The sequence below is a fragment of the Vicia villosa genome, linkage group LG2, assembly GCF_029867415.1.
Source record: "Vicia villosa cultivar HV-30 ecotype Madison, WI linkage group LG2, Vvil1.0, whole genome shotgun sequence".
In the NCBI taxonomy this organism is placed as follows: Eukaryota; Viridiplantae; Streptophyta; class Magnoliopsida; order Fabales; family Fabaceae; genus Vicia; species Vicia villosa.
In genome coordinates, this window is record NC_081181.1 from 161,892,131 (window position 1) to 161,908,943 (window position 16,813).

Sequence of the window (16,813 nt, forward strand, 5' to 3'; positions counted from 1 at the left end):
TCATTTACTGCACTTTTTGAGAAACCTTTCGAGATTTTGTTCAGTTATTTTCGTTTTGGTATTAAAAAGAAAAATAAATATCTTTTTATATTACCAAAAAAGTTCGTCTATAAATAGTACTAGTATTACTTAGAGCAAGCATTGAAGTAGAAACAGAAACAGAAAAGAAGAGGAAAAGGAAGAAAGCATGAGTCGTGGAAACCAGAGAGAGGTGAATCTTCTTTTTTTCACTTTTCATTTTTCTCTTTAATCAATGCATGTTGATAGAGTTTGTTACGTTTTTACTCTTTATATCTGTTTGCAACTGTGCATTTTCCAACGACCTGATCATTATCTCCGGTGACTGTTCGACGCATCTTCCGGTGTCTGTTGCATCGTCAACATTTGTTTCCGATTTAACATTTTATTTTTCCGATTTTACATTTTTTTCCGACGACATGTGCACTTAAATTTTTTCTGGCGACATGTATGTACACTCTCCAGCCGTCTTGTTTTGTTTGTTACTACTTTCCGATTTTACATTTTTTCCATCGAGCTGTGCACTCTGCCGTTACGATTTTATTCTCTTGTTTTTGTTACTTTTTTCTTTTCGATTTTACTTTTTTACGGCGACCTGTGCAATCTCCGGTTACGATTTCAGGCGTCTCGGTTTGGTTTTTCTTTCTTTCCGATTTTATATTTTTCCGGCGACCTGTGCACTCAATAGTCGATTTTATGTAACTTCCGGCGTATATACTCCGGTGATACAGTTATTGATCATGATGATCTTGAGAGCCAGCGGATCTAAATTAATAATTATAGATTAATTTCTGCCTAACTGATTGTAATTGTCTGATGCAGTTATACAAACCGTGAATTGGATTTATGCCTCTTATATTTTATTTTGTTCTATTATTTTCATTTGATGATTTGTTTTGCTTACTAACTAACAACTACTATTTGTAAATATTAATTTACACTATTGATCTATAGTCATATCCAAGGTTTTAAATAACGTTGTATGTTTGGATTGATGGAATAGGATGGAATGGAGCGGAATGGAATGACATAAGTTTATGTTCCATCGTTTGGATTGATTAAAAACGGATGGAATGGAGTGGTATAGGATGGAATGCATTCCATCCCATTCCATCACTTTCCACCATTTTTTGTACCCTCCGATTTGGGCGGAATGAAAAAATTACTCCATTCCATCGTGAAGTTCCCAAACAATGGAAAGACGTATCTATTCCATTCCGCTCCGTTCCGCTCCATTCTATCTCGCTCCGTTCCATTCCGCTCCGTTCTTTTTATTGTATCCAAACATAGCCTTAAGCTTTCGCGGTTGCATTGACGATTTAAGTCGGTACAGATGTTACAATGTTATATGCGGTTGATTAATCACAGTTTTTCGCTTAAGATGTCAATTTGCTTATCTATTTAATTTGTGTTTGTGTAATTGTAACTGTTTAGTATCATAACACTGTTCTATCTTGCAGCGTTACGGAACCCTCGAGTTCGACGGTGCATCTAGTGGAAATCCTGGAAAGTCTGGTGCAGGAGCTGTACTTCGTTCTGGGAATGAGGTGTATACTCTTATGTATCAATTCATATTTATATTATAAACTATATACTATAAACTATGTGTCAAGTGTAGCTAACTCTTGGTTTCTTTAAAGGTCCATCGCTTCAGTCAAGGACTGGGAACTCAAACAAATAATTCTGCTGAGTATAAAGGTTTAATTTTGGGGATGAAAGAAGCCAGTAACAAGGGGATTGATCATCTTGAAATCCGAGGTGATTCTAAGCTTGTTTGCGAACAGGTTAGTTCCACTACAGTGTATTTGTTCACAAAATACTACCTAGTGATTTGAAATTCTAAGTAATTATAGTGATTGTTATTTATCATTTGTTTTATATCATTCTTTTTTTTTTTTTTTATGGAATTTACCATAGAATTTTATTGATTTTGTAACAGTTTGCGGGTAAATGGAAAGTCAACAACCCGAATTTAAGGGAGCTGCGTAATGAGGCTTTGGACTTGAAGGGAAACTTCAAGTCAGTCACTGTCCAACATGTTCCTAGGGTATACCCTCTCCTCTATTTTGTTTATTGACACAAATTAAAAATGTTTGTTGAATTGCCACATCTCTTAATTGGGTTTTGATCTATGGAAAACTCAAGATGGTATTTGAAAACAAGTAGTTGTAATTGCTACCTCTTTTAACTTTGATTTGAGAATCATTTATGATATATACTTTTTCGAATGACATTTTAATTTGCACAAACTTGGAAACTAGTTGCACTCGTGAATAGAAGATCACTGGCACCACTGGTGATTTTATGGTGATTTTAACAAGTGCCTGGTTTTTATATTTTCTCTCATTATATAGTGTTTTAACAAATGCCTGTTTTTTTAATGTTAAGGGTTCAAACAGAGATGCTGATGCTCAAGCAAGTCGGGGCAAAAATCTTCAACGTTAGACTTCAAAACTTTTCTGAGTTCTCAATCATTTCATTTCTCAATTACTCTTCTGTCATCTTGGCACACCCTGTGTTTTGATTTTGTTGTATTTAATTTATCTTTAGGCTTTTTTTGAAAAATGAATTACCAATGGATCTTGTATTTTTGCAGCTGGCCATGTTGAAGAAGACTATTACTACAACTGATCATCTGTGACAGCATGCCACTGTCAAAAACTATTGGCAACTATGTTACTTTTCTTGTTTAGATTGTGCCTACTAGTTAAACATTTAGGGTGGTCTTACATTTGACACACTGTATGTCAAGTGTAATTTTTTTTGTTTTGCAATTTGAACATTTGCTTTAGGCTATGTTTGGGAGTTTGGAGGGGAGGGGAGGGGAAGGCTTCCGAAATCGAATTTTTAAAATAATATAGAAAAATATTTGATATTTTTTTAAAAGATGATTTTGTTTAGAATGATAAAAGACTCATTATTATTACAAAATTTTTAATTTTCAAAATACTATAACAACCTAAACGATATTTGCAAAATTTATGGAAGCCCTCCAAAACCCTCCTTCAATACAATTTTTGAGTTCCCCATTTTATGGGGTTTTTGGTGTTATGAATAAAATCAAATCCTCCAAAACCCTCCTACCCAAAATCTTTTTATTCTTTTCACTCAATTCTTCCTATTTTTCAAAGCCCTCCCCTCCCTTCCCCTCCAAACTCCCAAACATAGCCTTAGGGGCTTAACAATGCTGCTTTTGATGTTTGGATGTTATGTGAATGTTTCTGAATTTTCCATTTACTGCCTTCATTAGTTTGTTTAGATCTTATAATTTCTTGTGCTATGTGATGACACTTATTGCTAAGGAACTTGTGATCATTATAAATATTAGAGCAATATAGAACATATTAAGAAAAAGAATTGAAAATCTTACCGATGTTTTCACTGTTCAAACATATCAATCCCTCTTGATTCTTTGGTTAAGATCTTTAATATACTTTATTGTTTGTAATTTTTTTTTCTTTCTCTTTACACAAGATGGGTGATCAAAAGGACATGTGAGATAAAAACAAAGACTTGCTGATGGGTTTATTCAGATGAAATCATATTTATCATACACGTGATTTTAAAAACTCTTCAAATTTTCCAAGTACGAATCATGTTGTGCATGGTGATATTGGTGTCAGTTGTGAAATATGAGGAGTTTAAAATATGTTGTGAAATACACCATGGGCGGATCTACAGCCCAGCGAGCTCGGGCACGCGCCTGGGTTCAACCCCTCCTTTCTTTGTATATTCCCTATCTAATAGTCGATTTTTAGACAACACTAGGGACAAAATTAGTAATTTTTAGACAAAATTAAGGGCAAAATTAGTAAAAATAGGGTGTGAAATTTTTGAACAAAATCAAGGACAAAATTTTTAGACAAAATCAAGAGAAAAATTAGTAGAAATAGGGTGTAAAATTTGTAAAAACAGCTTATAAATTTTTTGCCTTGTCTCCATAATATTTCTGGCTCCGCCACTGAAATACACGTAACACATGGACAAATATGTTGTTTAGAGATTGTGGAGTTGCATGTGCAGCAGTAAAAACAAGATGAATAGTGTTATTCAATGCATACAATCCAAGATATACACAATACCCCTTTATGGTGTCAAGACATCCATCCCAGTTAAATTGGTATATGTATATGTATTGAGTTTATTAATGGAGGATGGATAAATATGTAAACCAGTGTAAAAGTACCTTAATTTATTGAATGATTTGATTCACAATACTCATATTGTGTCCTTAGATCACACACAATTAGACACATTTGTTGAACGATATAATAGATATTTGGTCTTGTAAATGTACTATTGTAACTCTGGCAAAATTGTGGTTTTCATTTGGTTCATAATAAAGATTACCTAAAAAGCCATTGAACTTTATTTATGTATTTGAATAGAAGATGGTTATCTGGAAGCCATACATGCTCCTTCAATCATTTCTTTAGCATATTTATTTTGTAAAAGAAAAATACCTTAGGAAAGTCGTAAAACGAATATAGCTAAGCAAATTCAAAGTTTCATAGATTGACATAGAGTATCTAAAGGCACAACAAAAATGATATTTACCTGGTACGAGGTTTTTGTTTGAGTCCATATCTTTAGCAAGAAAATAATCTCGGTTCTCAAGAGTAAATCATGTTTTATACCTAAGTGTTTTTTAATTTTTCAAATTCTATATATCAATTGTACAAATTCAAAGTGTTTAGAAGGTGTTTTCACTCTCTTTAGACAATTCCAAAGATTTTTCAAATTCCAAAAACTCTAATAATAAATTGGGTTAATACCACTTTTTATCTCTACAATATAGGCGAGATTCGCTTTACCCCCTCGTAATTTTTTTTAGTTCCCCCTGTAATATTTTTTTGTTTCGATTACCCCCCTAAGCGTGCAATTTAAACATCAAATCTGGGGGAAAATCAAACAAAAAAAATATTACAGGGGTAAACTTTACACTAAGGGGACAAAAGATATAACATTTTTATATTTCAAGGGGGTGTTTGAAAAAAATTTTACAGGGGGAAAAGTGAATTTCGCCTATATCATAGGGGGATTTTGTATATTTAACCCTAATAAATTTATACCATTGTCTCTATGTCTTCTTGTTTTAACAAACAAAATTGATATAAATACATATTCATAATATATTAAACCGCTAATGGCCAAATATCCAAAACTATCTCAAGAAAAGACCCTGCTACTGAACTAATTTGGAAACTGCATTGATTGAAGACCCAAAAATCTCTCGGGCCACCATCATCGCTCGACTTCCCGACTACCTTATGCAAACTTTGGGTGTTGTCTTATGCGTCGTTGTGGGTTGTCGTTGTTATTTTCCTTCCTCCCCCACGGCCCAAACGCCAATTGTCATCCATCAAACAACCGCTAGACTGCCACATTGCAACTCAAGCGCCACATTCGACTACCCGATTACTTTCATCGGTCTTTTAAAGTATACCTTTTTTTCTTTTCTCTTCATAACTTGAGATTTTAAGGCATAGTTATACATGAATTTCAAAGAGATTAGAAGGTATTAAGAATGTGATTAATGATAATCCTTGCCAAAAATTTATTGAGTTTCAGGAAAAGCTTTGGCAGAACTTCTATTTCATTTGAACATGTGACATAGATTTACGAGGAGTGGGGTTAAAGGATCTTGTATTGAAATTTTTTAAGAACCTTTATCTCTATATTTAAATCCAACAAATTATTTCTAAAAAATATAGAGTATGATAGAACCATGTTAATGAATGTCATTTCAAATATGGAAGTGACGAAATTTTTATTTTGAATGGATAAGTATAAGTCACCAAGGTCGGATGGTTACCACCTAATTTTTGATGTATTATATCATATAATTTCATACATAAGGTCATCTGTAAGATTATAGCCCAAATATTATGTCACATTAAGCCTTATGTGATATCTCATAACCAAAGTAGTTTCATTTCAAAATCCTTCCACTACAAATAATATCTCCACTCTAAAAGAAATTATTCACTCCTTGAGCCACATACAGGGGAGTAAGGATTTTATGATTTTCAAAATTGATCTTGAAAAATCTTATGACCGAATTGAATAGAGTTTTATCATAAAATATCTTGATCGTTTAGAACGGAGGTCGCACTAATTATTTTAATCCACTATGAGGTATTAGAAATTAGGATCCCTTTACCCTACTTGTTTGTTCTAGCCACTGAAAGTTTTAGTCACAATATTAAGGCTTTGATTGATAATGGAACTTTGGAATTGGAAATAATTATGTTTAGGAAGATGATTCATATCACATCTATCTCATATCTGCTTTGTGAATGGCTTGGTTTTTATTGGTGAAACATCTTTGGATTAAAAAATATGATATAATATTTATTGAAAGAGTTTTGTAATGTATCAAGTCAGAAACTAAATTTAGTAAAACTCAAAGTTTAGTTCTATAAGAACTTACAAGATAATGTGGCTTATAATATTACCAATACTTTAGAAATGGATAAATCGAGGAACTTGGATCTTCCAAACCGAAACCGCAAAAAACCGCATTTGGTTTGGATGATTTTGGATGACTTTTGGACTAAACCGCGCGGTTCGGTTTGGTTTGCGGTTTTTATTTCACAAAACCGAACCAAACCGAACTGAACCGCATATTTAACTTAAGTTTTAAATTTTAATAATTAATTTATTCTCTTTCCAAATCCAATTGCACACAACCACACCTCCCGTTTTGAATTTTAATAATTAATTTATTAACTTAAGTTTTGGCATAATACACTTAGTTTTTGTATTTTATTGAGCTACATATATATGTAATTCTCTACTATCTAATATATATATTTCATTTATAATGTATTTTTAGTTCTCTACTGTTTTTGTAATATAATTGTTCTTGTAATATAATTTCTTTTGTATGGTATAATATCATATATTATATTGACATTGAATTACTTTCTTTTTTCCTTTTATTTTAGTAAATTTTTATTTTATAGTGTAAACCGCGGTCCACCGAACCGATCTAACCGCATTAGTTTGGTTTGGTTTGGTTTGGATGACTTTTTAAAAATCAACCGAACCAAACCGAACCGCATGTATTTTTATCTCGCGGTTAGGATGACTTTTATGCTCAAAACCGAACCAAACCGCACCGCGAACACCCCTAGATCTTGTAACTCATGTGTGCATTACGATTCTTTTCCTACAATCTTGACAAAATAAAGAAAAAATAAATCAACTGGAAAGCTAACTCTCTTTCTTTTGTAAGTAGATTTATTGTGGCTTGATATTCACTTGTGTAAGAAAAATAGAAGATATGGCAAAGTGGTGTGGAAGAGATGAATAGAAATCACAAAATAATTAAAAAAAATTAGTGGAAACGGTTATGTTGTTTTATTTCATAAAACTGAAAAAATACTACAAAATATATAGAGCCAATCAATAAGTTTGCTTGTTAGAGTGGAAATAAAATCCAAAACATATCTACTCTAAATAGTAGACATCATTAGTTTTTGTCTACTTTTACTATCATAACAAGCAAGAATCTAATCATTATAGTAGCAACAACAAGTAAAGTAACACAAGTATAGTAAAGAAACAACAACAAGAAAAGTAACAACAACAAGTAAAGTAATTGATATGTTAGGAAAATATCATTTTCTAACACTCCTCCTTGATATTTTTCTTGAATACTCCAAGCATTGATCTCAATTCTTCAAACTTTCCCTTAGAAAGAGCTCTGGTCATCTGTCATACCCCAAAATTTGCCCATCATATTTAATCCATCTGACTTTCAAATGCTCAAAGATCTCCAATCGCTCAAAGCTACCTATCTCCTAAACAACAACCCTCAAACTAGGGTTTTGATCTCTTCAAAGTAAAATCAAGTTACATGACCTCAAAATGGAACCCTGGGCCTCTCATGCGCCCCAAAGGATCCTCATGCCAAGTTTCAAGCTCTAATTCATAAGATTGCTCACTCAACTGCTCAGATGGTCAACAGTCGATCTATTTGACCTAAAAGTCAACTGAGGTCAAAGTACAGTCAAAACTCCTGATTTTTTGTCAACATTCCCATATTAAATTATCATTCACCATTTGATCAAGAATTGATCATGGTTCATCAAGGAAAGATCAGAAATCAACAATTCCAAAAAAAGTTTCTAAATTAGGGTTTGTATAGGAGAAAGTCAACTGAACTTTGACCAGCCATAACTCCCACATGGAACATCATAAATTTTCCATCCAAATCTCATTTTGAAGGAAATTGAATTCTCTACAAGTTTGTTTCTCACATGCCAAGTCTAAAAATGATCCATTTGAGAGATATGGATCAAAGGATTATAGGTCCTTTTTGAAAGTCAACCGAAAGCAGTTTTTTGTCAAAGACAATATCATCAAGATAAAATGCTCAAATGAAAAAAAGCTTCCAAAGTAGCTTGTAGAAGACATCTTGAGGTTTCCAAAAAGTCCTAGAACTCCTCCATACCTTAAAAATCGAGGGAGATATGCCTTGTCAAAGTTGGACGATTTTGAGAAGGAAAATGTGAAACAAAGGGATTCAAAATGAATCTTTTTGCAAAGGGACCCAATCTTTTTTGCCCAATCTTCATCCTCAAGTTATCAAAGATCTCAAATCTAAGTGCCACGAATTTATCATGAATATTTGATTTTTATTTGATTTTTATTCATTTAAAGGATGATTTAAATCAAATAAATGGTGAAAGATATAAGGATATTTGATTTTCCATGAGTTCCAATCAATATTAATTTCTTAAATAACATATATTGGAGATAATTTCGTGCAAGGGGAAAATTGGTGAGAAAGAGCATTGATTTTGGGCAAGACTGAAAATTTGCAAATCAAGTTTCAATCAAACAATCATCTTGCAATTTACCAAGATTTGGTCTATAATTGTTGACCTAACTCATTCTATTATAAGTACAGAACATAATCACACCTCAAGGAGAGGGATTGGCAGCTGCATAAACCCTCCAAAACTCACAAAAAAAAACGTACAAAGGAGAGGGTAGTGGATCAATTTCTAGGGCGATTCAGGTATAACAAAGTGTCACAATAAATTCCTTGGATCTTTCTGGACGTAGCTGTATCATTATCGTTAATCAGAACGTGAAGACACGCTCCCCTGAGACTCACGGTTTGCGCTAATCTTTCTCGGTTTCAAATGCATTCATTCACGAATCATAATTGAGTTTTGGTCATATATTTGCGTTTAGATTGATGTTTACATGCTTTCTGCACATTTAATTGCATTTTGGTTGTTGTTTGAAGATTCCACCATAGCTAGGTTTTTAGAGCTTCAGATTGGGTGTTCTTGATACAAGTGAAATTGCTTAAAACTAAAGCCCCAATTGTGTCCAGAAGGTAATTTCGGATTGAACTATGGTGTTGTTCGACATTTATCTTGTGTGTATCCCGAGTTGGGATTTTGCAGGACCATGGCTATGAAGAAGACGGTAGCAAGAACGCAGGAAAGTCGTAGCAAAAAACCAGGTCCAATGGGGAAGATGAAGTCTGGCGCGCGCTCTTTATTTTTAAAATATTTATTTTCAATATATTGTTATCGGTTTGTTATATTAACAGTGAACAAGGAAAGGCGTAGTGGTCCAGAATAGCGTTTAAGTTGAATTGGTAAAGGCAGGGGTTCGATTCTGGTACCCTCAAATGTTTTGCTCATTTATTTTACTATGATCCAGCGCCCTTATCTTATGGTGGAGCAGCGTGTACCGTCATTTTTTTCACCAGTAGATCAAACGTATATCCAATCTGCGGCCCTGGAGATGCTTCCTCAGGATGCAACCTCAGCAGCCACCCACACCTGATCCAAAGCTGAGTCATTCCAATTTCTTTTAATTTTAATTATATAATTTGTTTTTCTTTTTCTTTTTGTTATATAATTGATATTTGTTTTTTTTTTAAAACTTATTTCTAATTTCTTTCTGAAACCATTTAAAATAAAAGATATTTATTTTAAATTATTAATTAATTAGATGGGTGAATATCTAAATTAATCTAAATTGTTTTAAATTATTTAACTCATTATCAATATTGTTAAATTTAGAAAATTTAACCAAAGCTTGTTTTTCCATCAATTTAATTAAATAGATTAAAAAACCAATAATTAATTAAATCTGATTTTTTTTACGCCAGATTCAGGATCTGCGAGAATTAGCCATACACTCAAAATATTTCTTTGTGTATTCTTTTCAGGGTTAGCAACAGGTTTCCTCCGACTACGCGCCACGCCCATTACGAAGCTAAGTCCCGATTTAATCCTTATTTTAAATATTTGTTGTTTTATTTAAAATTAGGGTTTGCCTTTAATATAATGAACTCCGCCTACACTCACGTCTTTTCCTGTCTGCCTTTGTTCTGCCCCTTTTTCAGGGTTAACCCCGAGGCTACCTCCGACTGCCAACCATATCTGATCAAATCCAAAGCTAAGTTTTGTTCATATTTATTTTAATTTCTTTTTGCTATTTTTTAAATTAGGGTTAACATTATTTGTCATTGAATTGATAATGCACTCACCCCTGCGCGTTTATTTTTCCTTTTCCTATTTTCAGGGTTAGTCAACCAATCAGAGCTCGAATGTTCGGTAACCCTAAAATTCACATTTTTTATATTTTTTTTAATATTATTATTACTTATGTCAAACCTGCTGGTTTCATTCTCCCTTTCCCCCGCTGGTTTCTTTTTCCCCTTCCCCATATTAATTGATGTGGTTAGTAATTTAGGGAGTGCAACCTCGAATTGAATTAGAGCCATTTAATTACAAGATAATATATTTTGAATTGAATCACGTGATTGTTGCACCCACGCACGCTTTTGTGGTAACCCCTCTTGTTGCCTGTTGCCTGTTGCCTTGTGTTTTTTGCAGAATAGTCATGTCCCTCGAATACGAGGATACCTCAGCCATGTTGCCTCGATTATGCAAAGATCATAAGTCCCTAATGATGCTGCCTTCGATACGCTAATATGATCTCGTCCCTCAGAAGTTGCCTACGAAAGGCTGAGGTATCCTCCGGTTGCCTACGAAAGGCTATTCTGATCCTTCCCTTAGACTACCTGCCTCTCTATGGCATGGGACAGTCTTATGGCGAACGATATTGCAACGACCCTTCAACCTCCAAATGAAAGGCTTCCTGCCCTCTTATGGCATGGATAGACCCTTTCACCCTGAAAGGCTAAAAGAACTGATTTTCTGCATTATTAAGGTAATTGCCCTTAATTGCCTTGCTCTGGCTAAAAACATTTTCATATTCTTTCTCATAAACCTTCAAAATGGCTACGCTCATTTACGAGCTAAAGTCCGTATTCACTTCTTCTACATTTCTGAAATCAAAGAGCAAAGCAATTAAGAGCCCATGGATAACCATGGATGCAAAGGGTGCCTTAATCCTTCCCTTTGCATAAATTACCCCCCGAACTCAGTTTTCTTCAAAAAAGGTTTTTTTCTGTTCTTTTAGCCTTTCTGATATTTGGATAAAATAAAAGTCGGTGGCGACTCTCCATTTTTGTGCATCATCTACACTTCCAGCCCAGTCATTGTCTGCATATCCTTAGAGGTCTCCACTCTCATTTTTCAAAAAACACTTGATAATTTTTCATTCACAACCAGAGGTGTGGAAACATGCTTGCATTTATCCATATGAAACTTCTTTAATACCTCCAAAGCATATTTCTTCTGAGAAATGAAGATTCCAGCACTTGACTGAAAAATCTCCATTCCAAGAAAATGAATCATTTCACCCAAATCTGTCATCTCAAATTCGTTCTCCATATCTTGCTTGGATTGACTTAGAGAATTGAATTCATTCCCTATAATAAACAGATCATCAACATACAATGATACTATTAGTTGCAGTTCATTCTTTAACCTCTTCACATACAAAGTAACCTTATTTTCACTTCTTTTAATATCTTTTTGCAAAATATAGCCATCAATTCTGCTATACCATGCTCTTGGTGCTTGTTTTAAGCAATTGAGGGCTTTGTGAAGCTTGTAAACTATATTTTCGCTTTCTGCAACCATAAAACCTTCAGGTTGGTCGACATAAATGTCTTCATCAAGAAATCCAATTAAAAAAGCTGATTTAACATCAAAATGATAAATTTTACATCCCAATTTTGCTGCTAAGGCAACAACCAACCTAATTGTATCATGTCTTGCGATAGGTGCAAAAGTGTCTGAAAAATCAACATCATGTTGTTAGAAATAACCTTTTACCACCAATCTAGCCTTAAGCTTATTTATAGAACCACCAAGATTGAGTTTGGTTCTATAAACCCACTTAATACCAATAATCTTTTGATTTTTTTGGTTTGTCTACAAGCTTTCATGTTTGATTTTTATCTATCATCTCTATCTCCTCCTACATGATTTTTCACTAGCATCACTATCATAATTTTCTCCTTCATCTTCTGAATTTTGATCCTCCAAACTATCTTCCATAGACAATACCTTACTTGAACCTTCAACTTCACTTTTCTCCTAATTCCATTTAGAGAACTCATCAAATTTCACATCTTTGCTAACCAGAATTTTTTTGGTCTTCAAATTATAAATTCAGTACGCTTTTATTTCCAATATATTTCTTTTCACATTTGGAACATAGACGTAGCACTCACTTCCAAATATCTTTAAATGTTGAACAAACAACTTTCTTTTATACCATGCTTCTTTTCCCTTCAAGGCTTTAGTAGGCAACAAATTCTGCAAGTACACTAAGGTGTTGACAGCCTCAACCCAAAAGGTTTTAGGAATATATTTCTCTAAAAGCAAACATCGAGCCATCTCCATGACTGTCCTGTTCTTCCTTTCACTCACTCCATTTTGTTGAGGAGTGTAAGGAACAGTAAATTGATGTTGGATTCCAGCTTGCTCACAAAATGTTTTAAATTCTCCTGCTGTATACTCAGTACCATTATCCGATTTGAGCTTTTTAATTTGACAGGCAGCCTCATTTTTAACCATAAGTTTGAAACTCTGAAATGCAGTAAACACATCTGACTTCTACCTTAGAAAAAATACCCAACTCATCCTTCTAAAATATCAATAAATAGCAGAAAATACTTGTTGCCATTTAAAGATGTTGTTGGCATTGGACCGCACACGTCAATGTGTACGAGTTGTAACTTTTCAGAAGCCCTCCAGGTTTACACAGCAGGGAATGATAATCTATTTTGTTTTCCAAATTGACATACATCATACATGTCAGCAACATCATCAATGACTGGTAAATTTTCAACCAAATCATGAGAACTCATTTGTTTTAAGGTTGAGTAACTAAAGTGACCCAACCATTTATGCTGCAAGGAGGAATCACAGGCAATACTTGGAAATGCATGCATGGTTGTTTGCTTCCATTCTACTAGAAAACCTTTACCTCTCATTTCAACCGTAATTAACTTAGATCCATAAGGATCTAGAATAGTACATCTCATTTCTTTGAAATAAAATGAATAGTTATTTTCCATCATTTTCCTCACACTTAAAAGACTTTGATTTATTTCAGGTGCATATAAAACATCTGAAATGTATTTGATACCCGAGGGAGTTTCAACAGCTACAACATCTTTTCCTTTGACATCAACATGTTCTCCATTGCCTATAGTAACTTTAGAGTAGAAGGACTTATCAAGTTCCTTAAAAATGTCAACATTATGAGTCATGTGATTGGTGCACCCACTATCTATTAGCCATGTTTGTAACACCCGTATAATTTTAATTTTAATTTAATTTGAATATTAGATTAATAATTATAATTATTATGGATTTTATGAAAATAATGGAAAAAATGATGGTTTATGGCATTTGGGCCATGTGAGAGATTAGTAAGAAGGGGGTGTGGTGTAGTAAAGCCCTTACTAATTTAATATTATTTTTCATAAAATAATTAGAATTGGGAAAGAAGGAAAAGAACGTGAAAAGAGAGAAGTTGGAACACGAAGAACGTGAAAGAGGAACAAAGAGGAAGAGACCAAAGATCAAGAAATTTGGATAAGGTAAGGGGGGACTCTTCCGATTATCATCTGTTATTGTAATTATAGATGATTATTGCATGATTAGTTGTGTTGTTGAGTCAATTTGATTTGTATGTCAGAGTTAGGTTTTTGGGTTCTAAGAATTGATTTGGGAATTCGGTTTTTGATGTGTGAATTGATATAGGATGATAGATTAATCTGTATGAATGAATCCTATGAATGAAAACATGAAAATGGACTGTTTTAGACTCAAAATCATGGACTGGTAGGAGTGGAAACGAGTGAGAATTGGACTGTTACGAAACTGCAGAAATTCTGGAAATTACTGGTTTTTCGCGTATGGAACAGTGTCATACGCGTATGGGATGAGGTCATACGCGTATGAGGGACAATCCCCAGGGGCTATACGCGTATGATACGCAGCTGCCCTGTCCCAAATACCATGTACTGGTGATTTGCGTATGAGGAGCGTATGAAGATGCTCATACGCGTATGGGAAATTTTGAAGAGGAAATTGGTTCTGGTGATACGCGTATGGCAAGGGTGATATGTGTATGAGGTCGTTTCTAGGCAAATTTTGGTCCTAGTGAAACGCGTATGATACGCGTATGGAAAGAAGTGATACGCGTATGGGCTGGATGATACGCGTATGGCTACTTTGTGTCACAAAATTCTGTTTTGTGTTTTGTTTCGTGAAAGTTCATTGATGCGTAACTTTCAATCTGTAGGCCTGTTTTGTGTGCCGTTTGAGGATGATGAACCTTGTGATATGATCTTGTGTTTTAATGATGACGTGAATTATATTGAATGATGTTAATGTATATATAAACATGCTTGATGATGATGATGACGAATGAAATGAGTATAGGATGATGTTACTCATAGATGATGATGATGAAAGTATGTTGTATATATGTTTGCATGCATTCATAACAATTTGATGAGGGTTGAATCCTAATGATGAGAGGATTCAGTGAATGGCAAGATTCCCATTGTGTGGAATCTGTGCTGGCAGGGCCGTATCTGGATGATGATAGATCGGTCGGTGGGTGATCCCCATTGATGATGTTTGGTACCACATGCATAGAGTCAGTTGCATTCATATGCATGAACTTGATAACATGACTGAATGTATTTCGTTGTTATGTTTTGGTGATGTGTGTTTTGTGTAACAATGAGTTATCTGAATATAGATGAATTGGGTGAATAATATAACTATTGATGTATTGTTATTTATAATGCAATAATATTTGTTAATTGCGAATGAGACTCACCCTTACACTATATTTTTCAGATAGAGGATAGCGGCTTCGACTCGGTGAGGATAAGCTCATGAGTCAATGTGTCAGTTAGCGTCGGGTCATGCTCTGATAGATGTAACACTGGGGAACACTGTTTTTAAGTTTATGACATTAACTCTGTTTTGTTTAATTTATTTGAGGATTTAAGCATTGATGATGTAATGCAAGTTTGATGATTTATTCCGCTGTGTTAACATGAGAAATTTGATTTATGAGTTATGTTGAGATGTTTCTTCAGTGAATGCATGATGTATGACCGATGTTGTTTATTTTAATTATGAATTGTGACGCCCTTGTGCATGTTACTCTGATTTTATTTAATTAATTGTCGCGGGGTTAGAAGGGTGTTACAATAGTGGTATCAGAGTATAGTTGGTCGTTGTGACCAGAGTCTTAGAGTCACTCTTCCCGTGTATGCTACTAATACGAGTTATTTGTCAATACTTTTTTTCTGACTGGATTGTTTGTGATTAAGCAAAGAGCAATGGCTGGAAGAGGTGGAAGAAATGATGATGCTATCGCTGAGGCTCTGGGCATGATTGCTGGTGTGCTGGGAGGAAATGCTGTAGGAGCAGGGATTGGTGCTGATAGGAAACTGGGGAATTTTCAGAGGAACAATCCTCCACTTTTCAAAGGCACACATGATCCTGAAGGTGCTCAGAAATGGCTAAAGGAGATCGAGAGAATTTTCAGAGTCAACGATTGTGCTGAGGATCTCAAGGTGAGGTATGGCACACATATGTTGTCGGAAGAAGCTGATGACTGGTGGATGGAAACCAGAGCTGAACTGGATGTTGATGGTATAGAAATTACTTGGGCTATATTCAAAAGGGATTTTCTGAGAAGGTATTTTCCTGAGGATGTTAGGGGCAGGAAAGAGATTGAATTTCTGGAACTGGTTCAAGGTAATATGACGGTACCAGAGTATGCTGCAAAGTTTGTAGAGCTGGCAAAGTACTATGTGCACTACAAAAATGATGAAGCTAGTGAGTTCTCAAAATGTGTCAAATTAGAGAATGGTCTTCGTGATGAGATCAAGCAAGGCATTAGGTACCAGAGGATTCGGAGGTTTGTTGACTTAGTGGATTGTAGCAGGATTTTTGAGGAAGATAACATCAAGCTGAAGTCATCTCACTCTCACGAGTTGGTTGACAGAAAGGGGAAGAAACATATGGATAGAGGTAAGCCATATGGTAGAGGTAATCCTGCTGATTGGAAGAAATTTAGTGGAGGAGATTCCAGTGCTCGTATCAGATGTTATAATTGTGGTGAGATGGGACATCGTAGGAACGAGTGTAAGCTTGACCAGAAGAAGTGTTACAAGTGTGACCAAGTGGGTCATATTGCTGCGGACTGCAAGAAGAAGGTTGTGACTTGTTACAATTGTGGTGAAGAGGGTCACATTATTCCAAATTGTACCAAGCCAAAGAAGAACCAATCGGGAGGGAAGGTTTTTCTTTGACCGGGTCAGAGACTACTCCAGAAGACAGATTGATTAAAGGTACGTGTTTCA

At 34.6% G+C, this 16,813-nt stretch overlaps 1 protein-coding gene across 2 annotated transcripts in view; it reads left to right on the plus strand.

The window, feature by feature from the left end:
• LOC131647279 (uncharacterized) overlaps positions 1-16,813 on the plus strand; it is a 62,592-nt gene continuing 45,779 nt past the window's right edge. Inside the window, exons 1-6 of one of the 2 annotated variants that reach the window (XM_058917189.1) lie at positions 3-211; positions 1,479-1,565; positions 1,659-1,802; positions 1,958-2,065; positions 2,407-2,458; positions 2,615-2,806. In XM_058917189.1, the coding sequence (XP_058773172.1) occupies positions 188-211; positions 1,479-1,565; positions 1,659-1,802; positions 1,958-2,065; positions 2,407-2,458; positions 2,615-2,649 (450 nt within the window). In that variant the 5' untranslated portion in view covers positions 3-187 and the 3' untranslated portion in view covers positions 2,650-2,806. Of the gene's footprint in view, positions 212-1,478; positions 1,566-1,658; positions 1,803-1,957; positions 2,066-2,406; positions 2,459-2,614; positions 2,807-16,813 lie in introns of those variants that run through there. The other variant, XM_058917188.1, reaches the window with a different exon arrangement.